Genomic DNA, 15,830 nt, shown 5'->3' with positions numbered 1-15,830 from the left:
CTTGGAGCTCTGGGTCCGCTCTTTGAACCGCTCCAGTCGGTTTATCTTAAACTTCTCTCGCTAAAGACTGCTCTCCTGTTGGCACTGGCATCTATCAAGCGAGTGGGAGATCTGCAGGCTCTCTCAGTGGGCCCTTCATGTTTAGAGTCGGGACCAGATGACTCCAGAGTCAACCTCAAACCCAGGCATGGTTATGTACCCCAAGTGCTTACAACGCCGTTCAGAGCACAGGTTATTATGTTATTAGCCCTTCCTCCTTCTGCCGAGGATGGGGAGGTTAATCTTCTCTGCCCTGTCAGAGCTCTGAGAATCTATCTGGAGCGTTCTGCATCTTTTAGACAATCAGAACAGCTTTTTGTCTGCTTTGGTGGCCGATCTAAGGGATGATCCAGTCACTAAGCAAAACGTGGGTCAGGTTTGCCCCATAGGTATCAAGGCCCATTCGACCAGAGGCATGGCTTCGTCATCTGGCTTTCCCATTCAAGATATTTGTGATGCGGCTGGCTGGTCCTCGTCTTACACATTTATGAAGTTTTATAATATAGTGGTGCTTTTCCCTGCAGGCGAGGGTGTTCTCGGTATGATTAAGGCCCGACAGTGTCTGGTCTTGTCTAAAATTGTTACTGTACACTATCATAAATATATATATATATATATATACAGTATATATATATAAACCCACTATGGCCGGTTGTTTTTTCCTATACTAATAATCCAGACAGTGTCTGGTTTTATTAGTATATTATGCTGATTTTTTACTGACACATACTGTATATATTATTCTAGACCTGACGGTGTCTGGTCTGTTATATATTCTTGTTTGTCTGGTTTGTTCTGTGAACTCAGGGGTCCACTCAGTTTGTTCTCTGAACTCAGTTACTTATAGTGCGGCGTTTTGCATGGCGTCCCCACTGCGTATAGCTACGCAATACGAAGTGACCGTTCGAAAGGGAACTACTCGGTTACTATCGTAACCTCAGTTCCCTGAGAGGGAACGAGTATTGCGCAGCCAGCCTCACTATAGTAACCTGGCAAGTTGTCGCTTCAGTCTTAAACCTGCTATAATGGTGAATTCGGGGGAATATTATAGGCTAAGGCCACGCCCCCTTGGTTGCACATCAGAGGCGCAGCACAGCCTATGAGAGAGCCAGACGCTCAATGTGCTAGCTGTGCAGCTGCAAATGCGTTTTACACATAAGCTTCAGTAGTTTTTGTGTAACCGCAGGGAAATATCTGCGTTATCCCTTCGTTTAACGGGGCAAAAGTGACAACTTTAACATGATATATAAAAATATCTGTGGGGTATTTTGAGCTAAAACTTCACATACACTCTGGGGACATCAGGGATTTATTTTACATCTTGTGAAAAGGGCATTATACTGACCCTTTAATTAATTTTGTTAAACTTTATCATTCCACATTTGAAGGTTTCAGACAGATTGAGGGTTATTTCAGCTTCACATTCTTAATTTATACAAAAACACAAAAGACAGGATGGTTCTTCTGATTATATTCTCAAATACAAAATAATGCATTTTGATTTGACACAAAACCATATGCAGATACTGCTTTACAGACAAGACAAGGTAAAAACATATCCACACAAGGAACTATTTTGGATCATTACTAATTTGCAACATGGGAATAGATGTGCATCAGACCAATCAGTCATTTTAAAAATGCTATATAAAAAGGAAAATGATAACCTTCACAGGTTTGAGACATCAGAAAATTGTTATTCAAGATTTAGGTTATTAAAATTTGCAATATGATGTACCTAGACAAAAGTGTTACATGGTCTTACATCAATGTGTACATACAGGCATATGATCATATACAGAACAATACCCATAACCATCTACTGCAAAATGTGGTTCTTTAATCTTACAAGATAAAAATAAAATAAAATCAGTGGTAAAACTATTGGAACACAGAAACACCCTGCCTCTCTCTCTCCCTCTCTCTCTATTCATCAGATGTAAATCTAAGCGTGCAGAGCTTCCTTGATAAATTTCTCCTGCTCTATTTTGAAACATTCAAGCACATCATATTGTGTGAGCTTTTTGGAGCAGACTAAACCACACATTACTAAATTCAAAAGTCAAACCTCTCATCTATAAGTACACAGAGAGAAGAAAAAAAAAGATCAAGCATGTAAACAAATATTAAGTAGATAGAAGATCTAAAAAGGGATACTTGCTAACAAAACTCAAATAGAGCAATGGACGGCCACAGAAATGTGGCTACCTTTAAGGTTGGCATAAATAGGGAGAGAATAAACTTTTACAGAGAGCAGGGGAAAAAAAGGGGTAAGACTGGGAAGGATCACAAAAAAGGCATGAGGAATGCTGCTTAGGGAATGGGCCGTCTGAATGCGATGCTACTACTGTGTTCCCTGAGCACCCTGGCTGCCTTGGGCGCCCTGCTGGTAGTTGCCGTAATTGCCGTATTGGTTATAGTACTGGTTCCACTGGCTCTGGTTCTGGTAGTACTGCTGCCACTGCTGAGCGTACTGAGGAAAGAAATACAATGTATAAAAATACATGCATCAACAACACAATACTAAACAATGCCTTTCAGGGCAGAAATTAACAGGGACATCAGGGCAAAAACTGCACCAAAATGTCCCCCCAAATTTAAGAAAAAATGCCCTAGCACAAATATACAACAATTCTTTTTGGCTGTTGAGATTGAAGAGAAATGTGAAAATAAATTAAGTGTCAACTGAGGTGTTACATTTAGATCTGCTCATGTTGCATCAAATTTCTTTTTACATGTTTTAGCAGCATTGAGCATTATAACCAATTACAAACGTTTCTGTTGAGCTATGAATGCAATTGTCAGTCAAAGGCGTTTAGATTAGTCACCACTGAAAAGGCTGTTTTGATCAGTGTGTGCACTCAACGACTGAATTCTGCAAGTAAGAGGTTCACTTTGTAGTGTGACAACTTCACCTACTGTAATAAGAGTTTAAACTTGCTCTAGACTGAAGTCACGGACCAGTGATAAAGTATTTACGTTGCTCGCTTTCTGTTTTTAATTTATTCCATTTGATTAACAGTTTTGTGCTTCAAGCTACTAAAACAACCAATATAAAGTCTTGATTTCTACTAAACTAATTCATAAATGGTCTTAGATTTTGTCTGCAGCCTTCAAGAACATGACGTGCCGTTATCCCAAATGCAAAAACATCATCTATTCAATTAATCAACAATGTCAAGAGCAATATCAATTAGAACTGACAATATTAATTTATGTAACACATTTTTTTTTTATTTTATAATTTATATAGGCTATTTTATTTGGGCAATTATAGTGTAAATACATGAACAGTATTAAACAGTCTGTGTAAATAAACGTGCCATATCAGTTGCAGCTTCTGTTCCATCTTTGCTGTGTAAAGATGGCTTCTGTTGATGTTAATAAAATTTTGTTTTAGTATTCTGATTGAAGTAATTCATTAAATTACAGTATTTGACACAAAATAAAACACGGATCCATTTAATAAAGTAATCATACAAATTTGCCCATACAGAGGTAAAATTGCCCCAGGAAATCAATTCCAATTGCCCCTTAATGTAAAAGTGAATGTCAGACCCTGGTGCCTGTATGAAGTTTCTACCACTGACGGTCTCACCTGCTGGTACTGCTGATTGTAGCTCTGCTGCTGCTGCTGCTGCTGCTGCTGCTGGTTGTAGGTCGGTTGTGTGGGTGCTGGAGTTTGACTGTAGCTCTGACTGTATGCTGGGTACTGACTGTAGTTGCCATAGTTGTACCCTTGGCTATAGTTGCTCTGGTTGTAGGGCTGGCTGTAGCTTTGATTATAAGACTGAGGCTACAGAAAAGAGAGAAGATAATATGCAAGCAATCACTACAAGTCCCGCTGGATTCCTAAAACGAATCTAGGGTAATGCAAGCCCTGTCCGAGTACCTGTGCTTGGTTGTAGCCTCCACTTGCTCCAGAGCTACTCTTGTTGTAGGAGCCCTGGCGGTTTTGGTTGTAACTGCTTCCAGACTGCTGGTTGCGGTTGTATCCACCACCACGGCCTCCTGAGCCTCCATCCCTGAAGTTAGATCCCCAGCGATTCTGGGTGTAGCCTCCACGGTTGTATCCTAATTAATAAGTTGAGTGATTATCTACATCTAGTTCTTGTAGGCAGTATCTAACCAGCAATGCAGAACAATAAATAAGGAATAACTGTATAGTAGGCTGGTCAAAGTACATCCAGACCAGGATATGATCAGGATCCCTTTTATCACCTTGAAGGGGTTTCTTTGCGATAACGCCGGCTGAACGCACACTATCCTGTTTGTTACACGGCTGCTCAATATGTGGGCAAGAACTTCTGATTTGGAAATTACTTTATGATTTTGCCTGTACATTCTCTTAAAACTTTTGTTAAGAAACAATAGTCCCTTGCAATGTTCAAATCAATCTGCTTATACACACACTGCAACAATATCAGTGCTATTAATGCTATAATTGTCCAAAATCATTTCAAATATAATCCATAACAGAGATCTAAAACGGCAGCAGTTGAATTGTATGAAACGAGAAAGCGAGCTTATGGTGTGATTTGTTTTCAGTGAACCAGATGATGTATTGATATACACTGTTGCCATTGATGATGGCAAATAAATATTAGTAAATATTACACCTCTGAATGCCACGGCTAACCAATCAGAATCAAGTATTCCAGTGTAATAGCTGTAATAATTGTATAAACATGACCGGACTAAACTTTGGGGTCAGTAATATATAATGTTTCTGAAAGAAGATTCTTTTGTTCACAAAGTCTTTGTTTATTTGATCAAACAGATTAAAAGCACTAATATTTCATATTGTAATAATATTTCATAATATCAGTTTTCTATTTTAAAGTGTAATTTATTCCTGTGATTTTTCAGCATCATTACTCAGTCTTCAGTGTCAAATGATCCTTCAGAAATCATTCTAATATGCTGATTATCTGCTGTAGAAACATTTCTTATTACCAATGTTGAAAACAGTTGTGCTGCTTAATATTTTTTTTGGAAACAGTGATACATTTGTTCAGGATTCTATTGTTTCTATTAAAAGAACATTTGTTTTTCTATTTAAAAAGTATTTATTTGAAATAGATATTGTTTGCAACATTATAACTTTTGTCAATGCTTGTTCTTAATGAATAAAAGTATTATTTTCTTTCATTTACTAACCCTACACTTGAAACACACAGAACTATCAAATGTGACACTCTTACTAGAGATGCGCAGATGGGCTATTATTTCATCCGCAACCGCATCACAAAACTCATCATCCGTCCGCCATCCATCCGCCCCAACGTTTTTGACCAATTTTCTCGCCCGCCATCCGCTGATACAAGGCGCTGCTGATGACAGCTGTGAGACTAGAAACCGCCCGCCACCCGCCCGAATTTAATTAAAATATTTATCCGCCCGATCCGCGGTTTATCCGCGGCTATAACCGCCAACCGCGCATCTCTAACTCTTACCTCCTCGGAAGCCTCCAGCTCCGGAGCCGCCTCGGTTCTGGTAGCCTCCTCCTCTACCACCCTGAGGTCCACTACGATTGTCATAGCGCTGGAAGTTGCTACGGCCGCGGAAACCACCCTGGCGGTTGTCAAAGCGCTTCTCCGGGGGAGGGCCTGCTTTACGGCCTTCTTCGTTGTACTGCTTGATGAGGGTGTCGGCTTCCTCCCGCTGAAGCTCTATGAATCGCACCTCGTCCAGGAACTCGCCGGCGTCAGGCAGAACATAGTTTGCTGCGGGAGCAGAGGCATGCAATGAGCGACAGAATAGCCGTGCAGTCAAAAGACAAAGAGAATCATAATCAGCACCATACAATGGTGACAGCAAAAACACAGGGGAGGGGACAGAACAAGGAGACAAAGAGAGTAAAAGAGAGAGAACTGGATCATGTGGTGATAAAGGTAACATGCTCTAGGACAAACGTTGCCTTAGCTGTGTAAGAAAACCCTTGTCCGAGAGTAGGACTATGAGGACAATGTAGGGGGCCTTAGGGAATGAAATTAAACTAAAAACAGTTGCCAGAAAAAGAGTGTTGTGATAAAAGGTGTCCACGCAAAATAAGTAGGAACTATCTAAGGGCATCTGTCCAATAATTTATTTAGCATTTAATACTACTGCCAATACAAACTGCTCAGTTTCTGAAGTGAATTGGACAGCCTGAGGCAATTGCAGGAATTCTGTTCCTCAATCCTGATTATCTGAGCTGGTTTGCAGTGGTGACGAATGGCATGAGAGACAATGCAATAAAATGCGGTTAACAGGGCAGGAAGAGATGAAAAAAAGGTGAGAGGAGCTCTTTTATCTGGCAAAAAGGTTTAACAGAAGGAGGGACGGGTGGGTTCTTCCAAGTCTTAAAAAAAACAAAACAAAAAAAAAACAGCAAAAGCAGATCTGGTGTGTAGTTTTGAACATTTGTTTTGGTTATCCATGGCATTCCTACCTTTCATTTCTAACACAGCATGATCGGGAACATCCTTCCCTTCCTCATCAGTTCGCTTTAACGTTCGCTCTTTTAAATCCTCATCCGTGGGACAAATTACAATAGCCTTGCGTTGAAAACCTTCAAAAGGACGCATTTTTCGTCTCTGGGCTGATCCATATACATTTGTCTAGCAATGGTGACAAGAAAGAAGTAGAAGCTGTTCATTATTTGCTTTTGTTACGGCTTTGCGTTCCATAGGAGGGGAATTGGATTCCTGCAACGATGAAAGTGAGAGAGTTTTTTTTCATGTCTATAGTTACTGCTCTGGAATGACTAGCGGTTGTCTCTCACAACCCCAACTGACTTACCGTGAACTGAGCCGACACATGAGAGTTTATGAATGACTGACATGTAAAGGGGACCCTTTCTGCTTCCCTCATGCTAGCTCTTTTAACAGAAGACGTTCTCTTATGAGAAGCTTGTTACAAACAACTGGTCTGTCAGTTTCTTACTATACAATAAAAGATCCAAGTTACATGAAATTAAAATGAAATTAAATTCTTATTTGACAGCTTAAGACTGCAGTCTACTGTTTTCTCTTAAACTAACAAAACACAGTCATGCTCTTAATGTAATTACATCAATCATTTCTGAACATCAACGACAGAGATTTTGACATTATCTGCTGGTGCATATAGTCCTCTTAAATTTCAGAGGGATGTAAATAAACCTCACTTCTGTATTTCAAACACATGCACTGCCTGGGTCCCCTCACTTACCTTTATTCACCAGTTGAAAAGACCAGAATGCCCGACACGGACAAACATTTAGTACCAACCTGTGCATACTCACAGACTCCTAAAGGACCATTAGCATGTCCTTTGACCTTACCTACCTTACAACCTCTGGAACTGTCTACCTGTAAACTTCAAGCAGGTTAGTTTTTCCACTTACCTGCCATTCATTTTTAAAAACAACATTCAAGTAAAGTTCCAAGTTTATCTAATAAAAAGTTCTCGTTTTCTTTACAGTTACCATAGCAACAGAAGGTGTTTTCTTACTCACCAGGCAGTGATTACTTGTTTTTCAACATCTTACTAATGTCATGGACTACTTGTACAGTGTGGCAAAAACCTCTTTACAACAAGGCAATACATAAAGTCAAAAATATTCATTGTGACAACATACTATACTGCATTCTTTCACTGCTCGTTTTTTAACGTGTAAAGCGAAACAAAACAAATCATAATTCAGCAACATGTTCAGGACAAAGAAATAAGGACTGAAAAAAAACAAGTTTTCAGGAGCACAATAGGCTAACCAATGCTTTGGACTAAGCTACAGAGAGATCAAAAGTGAACATTAATGAACATGTGCATCAGTGAGCAGCAGTGGATGTGGGGTTGTTTTTGGGGAGGAGGGTTGAGAAGGAAGGGAAGAGCTTTAGCTGTGAGAACAGCACAGAGGCAGGCAAGTATGGCAGTACCTGGTCCAGGATGTAGTTGCGCTTCTTGCGGGCAGCAATCTGGATGAGCCTGTTGAGACACTGCGTGGCCTGCTGAATAAGTACGTCCCAGCGTCCTGCATAGTTGCGCTGCCGACGGAGTCCCATGACCTGATGTAAACGACAAAACAGACTTCAGGAATCGGAGGAACTACATATTTTAGTGGATGGCCTGAACAACTAGTTGAGTTATTGGTCTTAACCAAGGTAGCCTTAACTCTAGCCCTCATGGTCCTGCAGAGTTTAGCTCCAACCTTGATAAAACCATCTAGTTAAGACATTGTGAATTACTAGATATTTACAAGCAGGTGTGTTTGATTGCACTGAAGCTAAACACTGAAGGACAATGGACCTTGAGTTAATGCCCATCCTTGGTTTTTAAAACAAAAGATCAACAGGCAAAGATTTCTGTCTGAACGTGTATGGCAGTAGCAGCATGGTTTTACAGTGCACAGTTGCTATTAACAGGGTTTATATCCAGCAGCCATACCTTCATCTTATCCATGATAGCATTTGTGCCCAGGATGTTGTACTTCTTGTCTGGGTTATCTTGTGCATATTTTATGGCCCAGGTGGTTTTTCCACTACCAGGCAGACCAACCATCATCAGGATCTAAGAAGAAAATGTTGAGGCAACATTTTACAAACCAGCTATAACCAGCATCTTCTGTCCACTGATCGCGTAAAAGTAGTTGTGGCCAAAAGTTTTGGCAGTGGCAAATTTTGTTTGCAAAGTTTGCTGCTTCAATTGTTGATTCACATTGTTTGTAGATTAGTGTGCAGAGTGATCAGATGCATTTTAAATATTGCAAAAAGCTTAACCGTCCGAGAACTATAAAAAAAACAACTAAATTTCACAGTTTTTTGGCCCTGCCTCAAAATGCCCAGCGAACATAATTTCACTATTCATATCAACTAGGGATGTGCATGAGTACTCAAGTACTCGGACGTGACAGCGATGATGTGTTGTTATGATGCCTGGAATCACTTTGATTATGAAAATAGTCAAGAACAAGATGTGCAGGACCAATCTGCCATATACATAACATTATAATGAGATCACTTTTGTAATATAAATGTTATAATTCTTTGTGACAATCTGGTATTCATTCTCTTCAGTCTCAGCTCAAACGGCAATGCCTAACATTATTAACTATGATTGGATAATTTGAGACATCCCTTTTATAGGTTTCTTTTTGCAAAAACATTGATATTATTAATTCGGCAGTGTTCTTTTTCTCAGTCAACAGTAGGCCTATGTTTTAATTACAATAATTTCTCATTATGGCTCAGAAAAAGCAGAGGGATGTCTGGAATTACTTGATAAAATAGATGAAGATACAGTTAAGTTCAAGATAGATAATCAGCGCCAATCCGCCATACATAACATTATAACGAGAACACTAAAGAATGTTGTTCTTTGTGCTTTAGTTGCCCATGTTTCATCGCATTGTTACGGAAAGAGCGCATCAACAACGGGAGTAACACTTTCTGGCTATCACGAACTTTGTGCAGTTGAACAAGTTATAATTTTACGTTTATGTTGGGTATCTAGGATCTCTGATTAATCTCAAATAGGTCGCGTCATATAGAACGGGCTTCAGTTTATTGGTGTTCATTCACTCTTCAGCTTCACCTCATGCAGCTATTCCTTTTAGTTGATTGATTCTTTTTTGAAAATATTGATGCATTATTGATAATGTGGCAGGACAAAGCTTCTAAAACTTATAAAATGCTTACCATTGTTTTCCAGTATACCATAGAAACGAGACAAAACTTATCTACAAACAATGAAGCAGCAAACTTTGCGAAACAATGTCACAACCAATACTTCTGGCCGTGACTATACGTGTCTTTGTACGCCTTGCAAACAAACATTTGTTTTTCTGTTATGTATTAAGGAATGTGTAATAACGCTATCATTATATAGCTGGTGATATACTGTAGATGAGGTCTTGAACCAAGAATTAACTGTGCAGTCTTTCGACAATACAATAGGTAGACATTTTGAAACATATCAGATAATGGCATAATTTTTCAGCAAATGTTTATGAATTTATAGCTGAATAAATTTTAGCCACAGCTGTAAATAATAATAAAAAGTCATTATAAAATCTTTGATGAGACTGCTGTAGGTAATGAATATTTATCTCAAATGTTAAATGTCAATTCAAACCTCGCATTCAGTTTTATTGGCAGGTCCCAGTGTCCCTCTGACTCGGTCGTCCAGGTCAAGATCCTGAATGAAGGTGAAGCCTTCTGGCTTGGGGAAGAAGGGCTCCTCTCTCTGTCCAAAGTTGAATTCTATGGCACAGTTCTTCACCAATACATGTGGGAAAAGAGCACGTCCGGCCAGTTCCTCTCGAGTGACACTGAAACACGGGCCCAGAGACTTGCCATTCTTGGAGAATGCCATCTCTACTTCCTCACCGCTTTCAAAGTCCTATGAAAGGCAAGCCAAGAGGGAACAATAAAAGAAATAAGGTTAATAATACAATGTCTGAGACCTTATTAAGATCAATTGTTTAATGTAATATAAAAAAAAAAATGAGAAAAACAATTACAATATAGCAGCCAATGATATCATTTTCACTGAACTTTTCCCCATAGTCTTCAAATTTACAGTTGGAGGATTTCTTGCCAGTTCCTCCATAGCCAAAAGAGAAGGGTTCTTCACCTATAATATAAATAAGTTATAATTAATAAATGAGTTCAACTACAATGTTAATACAACACAAAACATGAACCCCATCCTTTACAGGAAAATCTACCACTGTTTGATTCATTTCAGTAAAGAAAAAGGCATTAGGTGTCAGAAATGCCTTGAAGTATGGTCATTTACCGAGTTGAGTGTTGCATGTATTCAGGGACCATCCGATTCTCACCACATGAGGGTCAGGCTCAGAGCTAGGAAGGTGCTTTACTGAAATTTCCTCATTTATCTAAACAAAGGAAAGGACAGGAGAGATCAGTATCTCTACAGATATCTGAGGCAATCAAACATGGCACTGGTTTACAACACTCGTATTAAATAGCATCTTTGTTACCTTCATTTCAAAGCACACACGTCCTTTGGTAACACCGTAAGTGGCTCGAGCACCTGACCACAGGAAGGCAAAACCCTCAATGGTCAAAGGGTAACCACTGTATCTGTCACGAGCCACTTTGAAATGCAGGTCACAGTTATCTAGACAAACAAACCAGAAGAAATTATGTAATGTACTATTCTGTGATGTGAATGAAACGCTGGATATGAAACTATCAATCACATTTAAAATACATTTTGTGCCCAGGAACCATGGAAAACAGGGATGTTACAATACCACTTGTTTTCCAGGACGAGTATGATACTGATACTTTCATTTTTGGCAGTTGATGATACTGGTACAGGTATTTTTATTCCATTTGTAATTTTTTATAAATGTTGGGTAGAGAAACCAAAAGAATTTGAATCCAATTAGTTGGCAAAAAAAACATGAACCAAACCCTACTTGTAACCTTAACCCATTAGTAAGTACATTTTGTCATTCAATATTACTCAGTTCTTAAATGTATAATTACACTGGAACAAGGACACCTTAAATTAAAGTGTAAACAATATCCTATAGTAATTTTTATGCTTAATTATGCCTGTTAAAATGTATCGTAGAAGCCTCTGTTACAATGAGTTTCTTTTATCATTCTACCGTATTTCATCTTTCATTAAATATCAGAGCGCACATTTAGAGCTGCTCTAGTGCAGCAGTAAAGCAATCACATGATGTTTTCCTGTAATAAAATATGGAACCTATGGTTATAGATAAATCAGTAACAGTTAATGTTTTCACTTATATACTATTGTGTTTTAGTTTAAATGACGCAGCTATACAGACGTAAATACTGATTTTATGTTTAATATTGCATTAATTCGATTTCTCGAATATCTCCATTCTGCTGGTTTCTTTGTGTGGACACAAACACTGTGCACACGCTGCGAGGAGAATTTTAATGAGAATGAATAAATGAGCTCAGTATTGGGTATCCCTAATAAAAATAGAGCACTGCAAATTCCAACAGCTCCAACACAAAAAAAAATCTCTCCTTAATTATACTCACAGGTGTCAATAACCACAAGTTTATCATCAATGTCTTCCTCCTCTTCTTCAGCTGGTGGCTGTGGTGATCGTCCCCTACAACAACCAAAGAGAACTAAGAAGGAGCGATACAAAATAACTAAATAAATCCAAGGAGGCATAACTTACCTCCTTTCCTCACGATGCTCATAGTAACCGTATCCTCGACTATCATCATATGACCTCTTGCGACTGTATGACGAGTATCTATCATCCTCTGATTTAGCCTGTGCATCCCAGTCACCAGCCTGCTGTGGTACGTCCTCGTCGGCCTTATCCTCGGGCTTCACTTCGAAACTCTCTAAAAGATTGGGATAAATTAATATATCATAAGCTACATCAAAAAATATGCTTAGACCACATTTATTGTTAACTTCTGACTTTGAAGAATTATGGCATTGTACAATGTACCTCATTTGAATAGAAAGGTGGCATGAATGGCAATAACTTCATTTTAATACATTAAACTAGCACATGATCATGATCAAATCGGACTGTGTGTGGAAAGTTAAAGCAGTGGTTCCCAACCACGTTACTGGAGGCCCCACATGCATATTTTGCATGTCTCCTTTGTCTAACACACCCATTTCAGATCTTTGAGTCAAAACTAATGAGCTGATGAACTGAAACAGGTGTATTTGATTGAGGAGACATGCAAAATGTGCAGTGTTGAGGGTCTTTCAGGAATGTGGTTGGGAACCACTGAGTTAAAGGAATAGTTCACCCAAAAAAATAACATTTCCTGATTTTTTACTCACCTCAAGGCCATACAAAATGTATATGACATTTTTTTCTTCAACAGAGGAGAAATTAAGGCTTTTGAGCAAAACATTTCAGGATTTTTCTCCATCCAGACGACCACAGCCAACATCAAGCGTGACCTTCCTGACGTGCCAACGTAACTTATTAACTTAAATCTGCCTAAAAATGAATTATGGACTGTTATAAATGGACATTGGTGATCCCCATTCACTTGCATTAGATGGAGAAATTTGTGTAATGTTTTCCTCAAAAACCTTAATTTCTTCAGGGTTGAAGAAAGGAAGTCATATACAGCTTGGAGGGCCTGGGGGTGAGTAAATAATTAGGACATTTTCATTTTTGGGCAAAGTATTTCTTTAATAATGTGATAAAAAAATAAAAATAAAACCAACTATTATTAGAGAATTCACCCCTTGTGGTTACTAAACTTGACAAGACTGACCTGACTCTTCCTGCTGGCTGCTTTGACTTGAGTCTCCCTCTGGGACCTGGCGTGATGCTGGCTTGTCACACTTCTGCTCCACCTCTGGCTCTGCAGGTGAAGGAGTCTCCTCAAACTCCTGTTTCATCTCCTCCTGCTGCTTCCCGGCTGCTTCCTCGCGGCACGGCTGCTTGGCCTCAGGCTCCTGGTATTCATCCTGCTCATAGGAGTGCTTCTCTGTCATTTGTTCCGGCATCGCATCCGATGAATAATCACTCGTTCCCAAAGCAAGTATGGGGGTCTCGGGGCTGTCCTCGTTGCCTTCATTACTCTCGTTTCCCTGATCGTCAAATCCACCCTGGTAGAGGTCTGTGCTGTTGCCATCATCAAATTGTGCCTTAGATTCTTCTCCAAAGTCTTTCTCACTGGCCGCAATTTCTGTGCAGAAATTAAGCAGAATTAAAAAATGTTGTCGCATTAATGTCCTTAAACTAATTTACATGAATTCCAAGTCATTCAGAATTACGTATGGATTATTTAAAAAATAATGTATTCACAAAGAGAAAAAAAGCTCATCGTAAACCAGAATATATGTTAGGGATGCACATAATTAACTGGTTAACCGAAAGAATATTGAACGCTTAATACTATCAGCTAAACAAATTAAAAAGTAATTTAAGTCAATTTTAAGTTTGCTGCATGGTTAAAAAAACAAAACAAACACATATAAAATTGAGATTTGACAGAAAAAAAACCCTAGTTAATTGCATATTATTATTACATTCAGAAATAATTTAAATAAATTGAAATGTTTACAAACATTATAAAGACTATAAACACAGCTTATAGGCGGTTTTAATTCCCCTCCCTCCACAACAAATCTTACATTTTTTAATTAAAATCTTTTAATTGAATGGTATTCAGAACAGCACAAGAATTACAAAATATAAGTAGCTACATAAACGCAGAGCCAAAACAAAACCATTTAAAGCGAACCTGAAACCGAGACGGTGTTGGTCCCACATAGCCTGCTTTGGCACAAATCCAAATGTTTCCATGTTATTTGTAAAACGAAACCTACGTTTTTTAATTGGTCGTCTTTTTTTACAGAAAGCTCTTTCCAGGCTAGGAAATAACAGTTGTAAATGTGTAGCCTAGTTTTTTTTTGTTGCATTAATGTCTTCAACAACTAATTACCATCACTTTTGTATTCATTCAGAATTACTCAAGGAATTTAAGTATTATTAAATTATTTTAAGAGAGTGTATTCACAAAAAGGAAGATTTAAGGTTTCCTTATTACAGTGTAATTACAATGTTAATACTAATATGTATATGTGTGTGTGTGTGTGTGTATATATATATATATATATATATATATATATTACAGAGAGAGAGAGAAATTCTCATTACATATCCATGACTTTTAAAAAGTTCTTACTAAAAAACTAATCATTATTTACTACAAGATTTTTCCAGACCTGGTTGTAAAATTCCCAGTCATTTTTCCACAACTGGAAACACTTCCCCTAACGTTAAATTAGAAAATATCAACCAGTGCTTGCTTTATTTCACAGAAGGATGTCCTACATCAAAAGCTTAACCCCTATGGTGGTTATACACGCTGCCCCTTATAATTATTAATCTCACCCAATCTCTGTGAAGCACATCTCCCTTTGCAACAACAGCCTAGATTACTGCTTCGGAACATAGCCAGGTCAAAACATAAACATAAAAACAAGTATTACCTTCCTCCTGATTATCATTCTCCTCGCCAGGCTCCCCGCCAGCCTCAAAGTCCTGCTCCTGCTCGCCCGATGGAGCATCGCCGGCCGCCTCGGCCTCCAGTGCCGCCTGCAATCTGTCCGCGAGGTCCGCCTTCAGCCCGCGAGTGTCCAGGCCTCGTCGCTGGAGCTCTTCTTTCAGCTCATTGACTTTGAGCTTTTTAACATTAAGCCCGCTCATTGTTCATGCACCCCTACAGCAGTTTATTCCAAACTGTGCGCCTGTAGAGCAGAGTAAACAAACCCGAGTCATTGATTGGTTACTGTACGCGCTCAGCGGATCATCTTCACAATCGCTAAAATATTAGCCCGCAAGCTAACTGGCTAACAGAGGCAAAGGTCTTTGCAGCTAAAATAGAATTTCACTGAATTGTATTTATTGCTTAAGCATTAGTGCATTAAATACAACAACATGCACATACCAAATACATTTGTTTGAGTGCCAAAACAATGTAGTAACGTGGTTTACCGTAGCCATTGACTTAACGCACACTTAGCATTCGTGGTAACTAGCGAACTATGGAGTCAAATAATTTGCGCGCAAAATCCACCAGCCTCACATGCATACTCTAGATTCACCACATTCCAGTTTAAGCCACAGACAGAACATAAATACTTCCTTATATTTGCAGAAAACCAAATATTTACCTTTATCTGTCAGTTTCCCTCTCAAGCAAATTGTCGTTACGATTGTATCAAAAATGGAGGGTGACCGTGGTAGCCCACTTCCTCTGCCTCGCGAGAGTCTGAGCGCTCTCCGTCCCTGAAGCTGATTGGCTGCTGTCTGTCTGAGG

The 15,830-nt window shown here is 39.0% G+C and overlaps 1 protein-coding gene across 1 annotated transcript; it reads right to left on the bottom strand.

Annotated features, from left to right (window-relative positions):
- Window positions 1-1,495: 1,495 nt before the first annotated feature.
- hnrnpul1l (heterogeneous nuclear ribonucleoprotein U-like 1 like) lies at window positions 1,496-15,801 on the bottom strand. Its single transcript, XM_077206582.1, has 16 exons — window positions 15,685-15,801; window positions 15,001-15,258; window positions 13,275-13,691; window positions 12,200-12,371; window positions 12,054-12,127; window positions 11,006-11,145; window positions 10,801-10,900; window positions 10,523-10,635; window positions 10,135-10,401; window positions 8,449-8,571; window positions 7,941-8,069; window positions 6,473-6,641; window positions 5,496-5,765; window positions 3,932-4,113; window positions 3,638-3,835; window positions 1,496-2,512 (listed from the first exon to the last, which is right to left on the bottom strand). The coding sequence occupies exons 2-16, from the start codon at window positions 15,215-15,217 to the stop codon at window positions 2,384-2,386; spliced, it is 2,700 nt and encodes an 899-aa protein (XP_077062697.1). The 5' UTR covers window positions 15,218-15,258; window positions 15,685-15,801; the 3' UTR covers window positions 1,496-2,383.
- Between the last annotated feature and the right edge of the window lie 29 nt (window positions 15,802-15,830).

This window comes from Siphateles boraxobius, unplaced genomic scaffold (genome assembly GCF_051911475.1).
Source record: "Siphateles boraxobius isolate OS27281-9 unplaced genomic scaffold, OSU_SipBor_1 56, whole genome shotgun sequence".
Taxonomy (NCBI): domain Eukaryota; kingdom Metazoa; phylum Chordata; class Actinopteri; order Cypriniformes; family Leuciscidae; genus Siphateles; species Siphateles boraxobius.
This window is presented reverse-complemented; position numbering and strand designations above follow the sequence as displayed.

Excerpts from the sequence above, each read along its gene's own strand:
- hnrnpul1l (XM_077206582.1), bottom strand. The coding sequence starts at position 15,217 with ATGAGCGGGCTTAATGTTAAAAAGCTCAAAGTCAATGAGCTGAAAGAA. Across the intron at positions 11,146-12,053 it reads ACTTGTGGTTATTGACACCT|ATAACTGTGACCTGCATTTC; the intron begins GTGAGTATAATT and ends TTGTTTGTCTAG. Across the intron at positions 4,114-5,495 it reads AGCTGGAGGCTTCCGAGGAG|GATACAACCGTGGAGGCTAC; the intron begins GTAAGAGTTAGA and ends CTTATTAATTAG.